At 30.0% G+C, this 12,567-nt stretch overlaps 2 protein-coding genes across 2 annotated transcripts; one reads left to right on the plus strand and one right to left on the minus strand.

The window, feature by feature from the left end:
- Positions 1-429: 429 nt before the first annotated feature.
- Positions 430-4,320, minus strand: LOC123882376 (rac-like GTP-binding protein RHO1). The gene is made up of 8 exons (XM_045931229.1): positions 4,154-4,320; positions 3,778-4,033; positions 2,966-3,053; positions 2,755-2,864; positions 2,330-2,393; positions 1,140-1,204; positions 960-1,025; positions 430-872 (listed from the first exon to the last, which is right to left on the minus strand). Exons 2-8 carry the CDS (start codon positions 3,874-3,876, stop codon positions 771-773), a joined length of 594 nt encoding a protein of 197 aa, XP_045787185.1. The 5' UTR covers positions 3,877-4,033; positions 4,154-4,320; the 3' UTR covers positions 430-770.
- A 4,224-nt stretch (positions 4,321-8,544) lies between these two features.
- Positions 8,545-12,214, plus strand: LOC123882377 (GDSL esterase/lipase EXL3-like). Its single transcript, XM_045931230.1, has 5 exons — positions 8,545-8,879; positions 8,998-9,128; positions 9,656-9,889; positions 10,983-11,238; positions 11,777-12,214. Exons 1-5 carry the CDS (start codon positions 8,600-8,602, stop codon positions 11,965-11,967), a joined length of 1,092 nt encoding a protein of 363 aa, XP_045787186.1. The 5' UTR covers positions 8,545-8,599; the 3' UTR covers positions 11,968-12,214.
- Positions 12,215-12,567: the final 353 nt, after the last annotated feature.

Genomic DNA, 12,567 nt, shown 5'->3' on the forward strand with positions numbered 1-12,567 from the left:
TACTAATTGTAACAGTAACTGATAACTCTGTCAAAGAAAAAAGTAACTGATAACTAATAAACCTAAACTAACATTATGTATATCTCTTGATAGTGAACTATAGTATGTACATTGCATGAATAAGCAACTTCAACAAAGTATAATATGAAGTTCTAATTTGACACCATAACATAATTGCCTTATATTAATTAAAAAGTTACCCTTGCCCAGTAAATTAGTATTATCAAATAAAATATTTGTCAAGAAATAATAGTATGCTGGAGGTGGTGTTCGGCTCACCTTTAAACAAGTTTGTTTTCGAGCCTAACTTTAAAGTGTTACCAACCAACAAAAAATTAGATTCTAGGAAAGAATGAAACAGCTCACACTGACTATTGAACAACCAAATGACAACTAAGGGAAACTAGAAATCATTGCACAGAACAATCATTATAACGAAATACAAAACAACTTAGATATTATATATATATCTTCAAGCAAACAAGGTAGTCGTCCTAACTGGGATATTCCAGTCTATTAATACATAAAACGTAACTTAAGAAAAAGGTGGGAACCATGAAATGCAAATTTGACAATTAGAATTCACAATAATTCCAAGAAAGAAAAGCATCAACCACCTTATACTTCAAGGAGATCTAGAGTATGTTAGACGAACGAACACCCACATAGACTCCAACTTCTTCAACAGCATTGGAATGAAAAAAAGGAAGAAGAGGAGAGAAATACATGTCGGGGAAATGGTTGTCAAATTTTAAGACCGACCTAGAAAATCACAATATCGAACAGGCCTTTTGCGCTTTACTCTTTTTTTTCTTTTGCTTTGGTGGTTGAAGGACAACTTTTATAGCTGAATCAAAGACTCCTTTCACGTTCTGCAGTAAAGACCATAAACGAATTTAAAACTACTAATTGAATTAACCGTCATGTACAGGAAGAAAAAACTAGATTCAATTATGTACCTCCTGTGATTTTGAACTGCATTCAATATAAGCAGGAGCATTGATCAGCTTCCTAAGCTCTTCTCCCTTCAAGAAGATATGCAAAATTTAGATTTGATTTAATTAAATAGCTAAAATAGATTGCAAACATGCACAAGAAGTATAATGCAATTAAAGAAACACCAGAAGCACAATATTTACCTGAGCAGTGGTAATGGGAACAGCACCAGGATGGTCGACGAAGAACTGCTTATCATCCCGAAGATCTGTCTCATTCCAAACAACAAGATGGTAAAGGACTAATTTTTATTTGACAACAAAAAACTTGTAATAGAATATGGTCATGAAGACTGTTAACACAATTATTCATCCCCCAAATAGAACAAAAAATGCTGTGCAACTTCTTCGCATGCTATAGATAGATATCTAGATATAGGACCAACCCATCTACTTATACACACACACTGCAGCAATAAAAAACTGAACAACTGTGAATTACAATTCGGAGTGCAAGGCATTAAAACTTGCACAAGATTAAGAGTGGATGGGCTTTAGTTAATGTCAAATAGAAACACATATCCAGTGAGAACAAGAACAATGCAGTAGCCGGTAGTCCAAACTCCAAAACAAAATTTTAAATTAACATCTTTCAAATTGTACTTTAGAATTTGACAAACACTTCCTACTTTCTAAACGAAAGCACATAATCAAGCTTAATAATAGTTGAGACCTCTATCAATGTACTAGACTTCCAAATGCCTTTGATCTGGTGTGTTCATATGACAGGCAAAAGAAGAAAACAAAAGAAAGCCTAATTCATCAAATAGTAAGCATATTGTTCATGTTCAACATCTAAAACTTCAATGAGGATGAGCGTGTAAAATGTATCAATTAGATGATATAAGACAGAAAATGTAAACTTATGTAAAATCCCTACCCATACAAAACATCTTGGAATAGAGACAAGAAAGAAGAGTAATATCCAACAATAATCATGACCATAACTGTTGTAGCAAGCAGTGGAATAATAAATTGAAATGAAAGCTTCGAAGAGAAGAAAACAAAGCACAAGATGAACCAATCAATTATGCATCATCCATTCACAGGAAGAAATAAGTTCCTCTTTAGTATGACTGTTCATCATATATAATATCAACTTAAAAAGAAATATGAATCAAGTCATCAACTACCTCATAACAATGCATAATTTGCAAGGATCTCTGAAAGCAACATTAATGGAACATGGACTCCATACAATAAAGATCATATGATTTCACAGCACAAACAGTGATTAATATAATAAATTAATACGCTAGAAGGAAGCAACTGACTAATCCATGATATTGCAATATCAGATTTTAGTATGTTACATTAGGCAGAAATAAACTTACCAAGCTTTGTGCCAACAAGAATAATGGGAACACCAGGTGCATAATGCTTCAACTCTGGAATCCACTGGAAATGAAATAGCAGGTGAAATTTATCATCAATTTTTTATTAATAAAAACAGTATACCATTCATCCCAGTTTACAAAGAAACCTCATTCATATAAAGCACATATAATTTATTTATTTTTAAATGGCCAATGTTAGTAATTAGTTGTTAGATTAATATTTTTCTCCTTTTGTCCGGGTTTGAACCCAGGACCATCAACTCCTTTAACCCTTGCATCAATTTTTAATTAATATAAAGTTATAAACAGTATACGATTCATTCAAGTTTATAAAGAAACCTCACATTCATATTAAAGGGAATATGCAAAAGTGCATTTCAAATTCATGCGACACAAGTTCTGAAACACCATGGGATAAGTACCTTTTTGGAAACATTTTCATAACTGGCCTTGCTAATGAGGGAGAAAGCCAGTATGAAAACATCGGCACCACGATAACTCAAAGGTCGTAATCTGTTATAATCCTCTTGCCCTGTTTCACAAGATAATACAATAAAAAATCCAGAAAGCACTCACTACATTGTATACTTGCAAAAAGGACAGATAAAAAAAAATGTAACTATATAACAATACCTGCAGTGTCCCACAAACCCAGATTCACAGTGGCTCCATTCACAACCACATTTGCACTGAAATTGTCGAAGACAGTTGGCACATAATCCTGTTTCCAAACAAAGTGAAGAGATGCAAAAATAACAATCACCTATCTTTTTCAACAAGCACACAACACATACATGATAGCATGTCATGGGAGCACAATCCTAGAATCTAATGACATCTAGCAGGATAAACACAGTACCAGAATCTAATTATTTCCTTTCTAACATTTGAATTAATACCCAATTATTCATTTCATATAACTCTCATACCCTTGAAAAGTTCCTAAAACAATTGAAAAAATTTAACTTTACAAAAAGAATTGAACAATTTTACCAAACAAAAGAATATTAACGAATAAAAAGGAAAAAAAAAAAAAGTAGATTACAATACAAACATGCAGATGTATCAAAACAAGGCACATCAAACATTGATTTATTCATATCTGTGATTACAAAAAGAATCACACAATGATATTTTTAAAGCAAAAGGAAAATCCTCCCATATAATTGGTACATCTCAAAATCTCATTTTCATTATAAGAACAGAAAATGCAAACCAACTCAAATTTCCTCAAACATCACTAATCATATGCCAACATTTACGACTAAATTTCTCATAGGTAAAATTCAACAATCATAAGTCATAACACCACTCAAATATGATTAACACCCAAAATCAAATCCAAATTAGTGAAATGTCAATTTCAAAAGGGAAAAACAAAAAATTGATAACAAAAGAGGATATACACAAATTAATCATTAAAAAAAAAAGGAAAAAAAACTCACAGTGGGGAAGGTATTGCTGGTGTATGAAATAAGCAAACAAGTTTTACCAACAGCTCCATCCCCAACAGTAACACACTTGATGAACCTAGAAGCGCTCATCTTCTTGATTTCACCTCAATCAATCTCAAAACAAAAACGAAAACCCTAGCCAGATCTTTCACCTTAGTAACACAAAAATCACTCTCACCCACACACACACAAACACGAACACTCAAAACTTCTTATCCTCCTCCAATTTCTCGCTTCAATTACGCATCTGTACGATGCAAAAACCAAAATCCAGAAAGTTCCATGAAATTAAAGAAAATTGATTTTAAAAAAAATGTAATGTAATAATAATTGAAAATGTAAAAAACAAAAAATGAGAAACCCTAACCCTTTTGGAGGAGATGAAAATTAAGCGTGAGAAAATGAGAATTGATGAACACGCATGAAGATGAAAGAGAGGAACCCCGGAAATTTTGCCGTTGAAGCGTTCGTTAACTCTGCCAACAAATTACTGCCTTATGTGTTCTTACTATTATTGATTCTTTTTTTGCTTTTTCTTCTTTCTTTCTTTCTTTATATATATTAAAAAAAAACATTAAATTCGAGTAATAATTATTCATTTTTTTTGTACTGTGTTTTTATGGGGAAATTTTACTACAATTATTACGCATTAATCGCAATGAAGCTCGGTTTCAACTCAAAATATTCGGATCATGACTCAATTATGGTCACAAAAATGATTTTAGTTGCATATACTTTCTTTTTTAGTTAACTCTACTTACAAAATTGTTTTCTTCGTAAAATAGTCTTCTTTTTTTTTTTTGTGTTAATCTTTTCATTTTTAAATAAGAAAGGATTCTATATAAAAAATAAAAATTCTGGTAAGTAAAACAATTGAAAATTTGAGTTGTTAATTCATCGTAGAAAGAATTGAGTTAAAAATTTGAGTTTAATAAGACAAGTTATTTTTCGAGCTCTCTGATATCAAAGTTTAATTAAAAAAAGAAAAATGAAAAATAACTTGTCTTATTAGTTTACTTTACATCAAAATAATGTTCAAATTATTAACGATGAATTTGTTTAAGTGATAAGTGTTTTGGTCCTCTTAAGTATGTGATTAGAGGTTCGATTCTTAACTTATGCGTATGGAAAGATTTCGATTGGGAGGGAAGAACCTATCTTATGTGCACCACAAGTTCTCCGACATAAATTAATCATCGCCAACGAAGGTAGGAAGTTGTAAAAACAATTTATACTTACATTCGATAAGAATAAACTATAGTGCCACAAAAACAATTTATACTTTTTTATGATGAATTTTTTTTTGGTGTTTAATCAAAACTTTTATAAACTTTGATCGATATTCATTTTCTATGTTTGAAATTGAAAATTGATTGTAATGCTCCAATTCATCGTATATAAACGATATACTTTGCAAATTAAAATAGTATAACAATTGAGTCTTGATAATTTTAACTTCTAATCTTCTATGTGTATATGTATAGATATAGATATATTGCAATAATATACCACAATATTCACACAAACTAAAATACCCAAAAAAGACTAAACAAAACATCAACGCCTTTCAATCTCCACCACTCTTGTTGGTAAAACAAATTAATATATGATTTTAAATTAGTTTAACTTAGTTGATATGTATTATATATGCAGGATCAGGGATCAAAATCCGAACATCCTACTTATTTAATTTAAAATTGAATTTCTATTCACTAGACTCCTTAGAAAAAGAAAACTATTTATAGAGTATATGATAATTTTGTAACACAAAAATAATGTCAATATTTTTATATGTGCAAAATAAAAATATTTTTATTGTCCCAAGTCAAGTGTACTGATTATTGCAAGTCTTCTAATTATTTTAAATTAATTAACTTGCTGTTATTGACTCAAGATCAAATTTCCCTTATGCATATAGTATATACATATATCCATAATGGAAACTTTGCAAATTATCTTCTATTTTAAAAAATATTTCAGCCACCGTGGGCTCGAACCCACGGCCACAAGATTAAGAGCAAGTGTTAATTGCAAATTCTCTTCTATATATATCCTTACCGCAAATCACTACGGTGGAAAATAGATACTTAAAAATCATTAAAAATTTTGAGGACAATCGATGTCGTCAACTTTATGTACGTAAGCATATAGTTTCTTTCTCGTCCTTTGGACCGATACTCAGCGTTGATTTGGCGAAACCAATAAAAAATGAACACAAATTGAAATTTGACTTTTGAAATACTAACTTCGTTATGTTTTTGACAAATCGGCTTCCATTGAATTTTGAAACATTTTAATGTATGAGACAACTCTCCACTCTAAAAATCACCCTAACGAATTAGTTCGATTCTTCTAAGCTGCTCTTATGGTTGACTAAACTAAACCATGAACAATCCTACTGTTGACACATCCTAGTGTTCTACTTAGTTTGAGAGGTGAATTTCAACATGCAATTAAGCAACCATGTTATTAGTTGCCGTAAAAGAACCAAAAGTCTGTTTATTGGTATGGGCATGCAGGGATGGTATATGTGAAAAACTATGATAACAATAAGGTCTTTAGAAGATGAGTTTGTTAGAGGTAGTGGTGCTTGTAGAGGGAATTAATAGGGCGTGGTTTTTAGAACTTGAGACTAGAGGCATTTATTTGGAAGCATCTAACGCACGACATTCTTTAATGTGCAAATAAGTGGATGAACTCCCCTGTTAGAATTTTAGTCTGAGTCTATGTAGCATGGATACTCCTAAAATGGTGAAGTACCCGTACCGGGTACGTATCAGTACCAGATATTTCATGATACTCGTATGGTACGCACCGATTCCGTACCCATTTTTATTTGGTTGATTTATAATGATGAATACGGAAAAAACATATTGGCTGTTGAAAAATTTCTTAAAATATTATAATTTTTTATTATATTTCAATTATCTCTCATTTTTTATGAAAATAGTTCAGACGATAGACAAAAAAAATTAAATCTTCAAATCATGATGATAATAATTCACTTAAAAATAGTTTTTCTAATATTTTATACTAACGTACTCGTACCTTAAATTTTCTAAAAATATCGTACCGCGTACCAGTACCGGTACCGGATACCGTACCCGTACCTAGGCAAACATAGGTCTCAATCTAAATTAACCATTGCATAATAAGCTTCATTGTTCAATTTATAATTTGTTTTTAGGTTATGGAGAATTTTAATACAACTCTCTTATGTACACGACTGAACATCTTAATCCGAGTGATTCGATAGTGGTGACTTGATAGCTGATAAACCAACATATCTAGACCATAATAATATCATATTGTAGAAATTATATTTAATCTAACTCAACTCTTACAAAATTCATTAGATTTGCCTCGATCCATTTGTAAATTCATTTTTTTAGTCTTTCCTCATTTAATGTGGGACTATTCATATTTTCTCTGGCCTTATTTATAAAAAAAAATTACTGCCTAACAATGAATTGTTTTTTGTTTATACAAAGTTAAAGGGAGTAGCTATCTAATTATAAGACAGCATCAATGCATGAATACATGTAGAAATGTAGATATATTTAGGGTCCAATAGTTTCTTGATGTGATTATTCCCGAAACTTAGTTGTTAGATATTTAAGAAATTATTGGAGGGGTCGAAGTTCGAATCTTGAATGCTTCACTTCTCCACACACTGTTTAGTTGTTGGCTCTTAAATAAAATTGTTACTTCTATTACTAAAATTTTGAGTGGGTAAAAGTTCGATTATATCATAACTTTTTTTTTAAAAAAAAATTGTCACATTTATTCATCCAAAATCATAGTAATGGAATTTTCCTTTTTTATTTAAGAAATAAATGAGCCCTCTTTTTCTACAAAAAAGAAAAAAAATTGAGGAAAAAGAAGAATGTCAAAACCATTTTGTATTTTCATTAACTTCTTTTTCGGTGTCGGGTCTCAAACCGAATACTTCAAGACTGAAGAGATGAATTCTCAACCAAGTGACTTCTCGGAAGACAAGCTGTATTTTCCTTAATTTCATCCATTCGTATTTTAACTAAAAAGAAAACATCATTCACTATATTTGAGATCAACTCATTTTAATTATCTAGCATATTAGGAGTAATTACTAATTGAATGTTTATATGTAATCTTTGTTAATTGAATGTTTATATGAAATCTTTGTTTCTTTGCATTTTCTTAATATAATTCAAGTAGTTTTTTTTTTTTTTTTTTTTTTTGGAATGAATAATTCAAGTAGACCATTAGAAGGTTCAATCACGTAATAATGGTTGGTGCATGAAAATCTAATGACTAAGCCACTCATCATCATGTAACTTGCATATCTTGATTTGTTTTATTTTATTTTATCATCACAAACGGCACATTATTTTGATGCTATTATAACTTGCAAGAAATAGATAGAGTATCCCTAATTTTTTTTAACCATGTTAATTGTGCGAATTATTCATCGACTTTGTCGATAACTAATATTTACCGAAAAATATAACTGACCACCTTTAACTTAGTCTTTCCTTGAGATCTTGCTTAAAGAATTCATTTTCAAATGTGGATAGAATATCCCTAAAATATTTACCAAAACTTATAATTGATAAAAAAAAAAATGTTGGGAATGAAATACAAATGTGCTATTTTATGTTATGTTTTTGGTTACAACATGATACACATGTGTTATTTAGAAGGTATCAAATTAAAAATACTATTACACCCCCCTCCCAAAAGGTTTCCTATAAATTGGGTACACCAAAAGTTGAAAATGTCATTAACTTCTTTCAAAAACATAAGTTGAGAAACCTTAGTCATAGAAATTAACATGAAATCACTCTTTCAAATGCTTTTTTCTCTAAGGCTTCAAATAATTTATTTCTGTTATTTCATAGCCATAATCTTGCAACATGTTTCTTCTAAGAGTCTACCAAACAATGAAACAGTTCCAGCAGTTTTTGTATTTGGTGACTCTATAGTTGATCCAGGAAATAACAACTATATCAACACTATTGTCAAATGTAATTTTCCACCATATGGTAGAGATTTTGATGGAGGAATTCCAACTGGCAGGTTCAGCAATGGTTTAGTCCCATCAGACATAATTGGTACAAAATTTCATTCTCTAATGTATTTTAGTAAAATTATAGATAAGTGAACATAATAAACTTGTTACAATTTTCATTGTTCAATTTCTTATAAAAAAATTTTGGCTCATTTTTTCAGCTGAAAAATTTGGAGTCAAGAAAGTTTTACCTGCTTATCTTGATCCTAATATACAACTTCAAGATCTTCTTACCGGTGTAAGCTTTGCATCAGGTGGTGCTGGATATGATCCTCTAACCTCGCAAATAATGGTAGTTAATAATTATTTCGACAACCATATATACACCATATGTTCCTTTTTAATTGTCGATTTTGTAAAGAAATTTTAGTTTTATTTATTCCGCTTTTTCAAAGCTCAATACAACATTAATTATATCAATCATGAACCATCTATTACCGAAAAAAATAAGTTGAACGAGATAATAAATAATTTAAATTATCTTGCAAAAGGCGATTCTTCAAAAAAAATATCTTACGACAAGACATATAATCATATAAAATATAAGAATTGTTTTTAGATAAGTTAAGAGAATATCATCTACCATATTCTCACAATAATATAATATATAAAATATAATAAAAAATTACAGGAGAAATAAAAACTGGAAGACATATAAATAAGATGACAATTGACAACTAAAAAGAAACTAAGCTATCAACAAAAAAAAAATAAAAAAAAAAAGAAACTAAGCTATTAAATACTTTCTATGAATAATATATATTTTTTAGAATATCTTAATTAATGCTAACTTGAATTTGATGTGTGTTGTGTGATAAGTTTGTGAAGTCATTATCAGATCAATTAGACATGTTCAAGGAGTACAAGAAGAAGGTAGAGGAAGCAGTTGGAGAAAAGAAAAGAGAAAAAATAGTATCAAAGAGCATATACATAGTGTGCATAGGAAGTGATGACATTGCTAATACTTATGCTCAAACTCCATTTAGACGTATTCAGTATGATATTCCATCATACACAGATTTCCTACTTTCTGAAGCCTCAAAATTCTTGCAGGTATATACAATATTAATTGTAGATTATATATCTTTTTAGTTGTATAAAATATCTATATTTTGATTTTATATAAAAAAATTATATATTTTTTGTCCCTATCTTTTAAAAAAAAATTGGTGTTTTTTTTTCCTTTCCCACCACCACTATCCGGCCTACTGGACCGTCTAATCTGGTTCAGAGGACGGTTTTGACATCAAGTGATTTCAGCAGTTGCGGGGAATGGGAATTGAACTTTGATCCTCCCTAATAAGTCCAGCGTAAAAAAATTGGTGTTTTTAAGAGCACACTTTTTTTTATAAAAGTAAGAATGAAAATGGTAACAAAATTAGGAGGACTAAGGTTAAAAGATCTGTACTTTTATAAATATATATATGTAACTCTTAATTTTATAATTATGTAAAAAACAAAAAGTAGCAAAGGACACTCAACTGTCTCTGTGCATTTTGAAATTATCTGACTTTATAATTCATAAATGTAACATTAAGGGATAATTGTTCAATTTTCAATTATAGGACATGTTAATGTTACCCCTTATTATACTAAACTCAAATTTAGGTAAAGGAGTGTGGTAGTCTTAGACAAATAACTGAAATCTTGTGATGGTTTTTCTATTTACAGCTAACATGCTCTATTCATATATAGGTAAATATCAATTTCTTCAATTAGGTAAACATCGATTTCTTCAATGAGGAGATTTATCTTTGGCACCGATATTTCTGATAAAAGGCATGTCGGTTTTCAACATGTGTTGACGTCTGACACATATGATTACATTCAATTAATTCATTTTTTAAATTTTTACCGGTGTCAAAATGTCGATATCTTATATGATGTATGTGTCTATGTCGATGCTTCAAAAGGGTACTGATACATTCGAAGTATAGAAAATATTATATACTAAGAAGTAAGAATATCAAACATAAATTTACTATTTGAACTTCTCTGTTTTCAACATGTTGTTAAACCACATACCAAACAAGAACAATTTGATTTGGAATGGACTTTTGAGTTTTAATTTTTATTTTTACATACTCTATTTATATATTATTTTTTAGTGTCTTTGAGTAAAAAAATTAGTAAGATTGGGATGCAGGAACTATATGGACTAGGAGGTAGAAGGATTGGAGTATTCAGTATACCAGCTATAGGGTGTGTGCCTTCACAAAGAACAATTAATGGAGGCAAACATAGAGAATGTTTAAATTCTTCCAACCAAGCAGCACAACTCTTCAATTCTAAGCTCTTCTTCAAAATGAAGGCACTTGGGAAAGAGCATTCAGATGCTAGATTTGTATATCTAGATTCTTACAATCCATTTGTGGACATCATTCAAAATCCTTCTAAATATGGTAAATACTAAGATTTAATTATCATACACCGACATTCAGGACAAAATTTTACACCGACATTCAATCATATTTTACCATGTAGATATTTGTAAGGGTATTTTAGGAATTAACATTGTGACACGACACAATGATAAAATATTCATGCATATTACCAATAGTAATTAATCTCAAATACTAATTAGTTACATACATTCTTTACCATTATCTAGTTCTCATAATCACCTATTTGATGCCAATATTATGTGCCCTCAAAGTCACAATCCATAGAGTCATAAAATTCATTTGCATGTTCATATAAATCTTGGTGTAAATATGTTTACTCTCAATAGTTCCTTCATGCATTTCACATGTGACATACAAATTATCATGAAAAAGCCCTCAACACCTAACTTTTTTTGTATTTATTTGATGATCAATATATAATGATATCATGAACAATTTTGCATGTCTTAAATTATTTTAATTGTATCTCAAAATTTTGAAACATTTCTCATATTTGTAATTGACTAATTGTTTTTGGAATTTGGTGGTTAATTAGGTTTTAATGAGATAGATAAAGGATGTTGTGGTACAGGAGATATAGAAGTTGGGATTTTGTGCAATCCTTTGATGAACACATGCTCAAATCGTTCAGATTATGTTTTTTGGGATAGTTATCATCCTACAGAGAAGACTTATTATGTGCTTAGTTCACTTGTACTTGATAACAAAATTAAGGACTTCTTCTAATAACACTTTTAGTCTCATTCTAAATTTCTATTTAATAATGTATTTTTCTTCTTAACTAAGAGTGTTATTATTGCATAATTAGATGTGATCAAAATAGTACTATATTTTACCATGTATAAATGGTGTACCATGTGACATGCATGGGAATGTAACTCCATGATATTTACTATTTAGTTGTATGGATTTATGGTTCCTTTGTTATGAAAATTTATAGTGAGCCTATTTATTTCAATTTATATGTCTTACCTACTCTCTTTTGAACAAGTCTAATGTTAGTGTGACATTGTTAAAGTTAGTATTCAAATAATTACATTTGGGAGAAAATACTTTAAGCATAATTAGATTTTAATTACACTTTCTAAGGTTCAAAATTTACAAGCCCCACCTCCCCACAGACCAAAATTCACTGCTGTACCAGTTTCACATTGTTATAAATTTCAACTATTGTATTTAGATTGGACGGTCCAGAATAAATACACAATTATATAATCATATATGTTGATTCATATCGGAAGGTCCACAACTTAAACTGAATCACACAATTACAATAGGATATGAAATGAGTGGATTGGTTAGTGTTTGTTTAGGTATAGGCCGGGG

The sequence above is a fragment of the Trifolium pratense genome, linkage group LG4, assembly GCF_020283565.1.
Source record: "Trifolium pratense cultivar HEN17-A07 linkage group LG4, ARS_RC_1.1, whole genome shotgun sequence".
Lineage (NCBI taxonomy): Eukaryota > Viridiplantae > Streptophyta > Magnoliopsida > Fabales > Fabaceae > Trifolium > Trifolium pratense.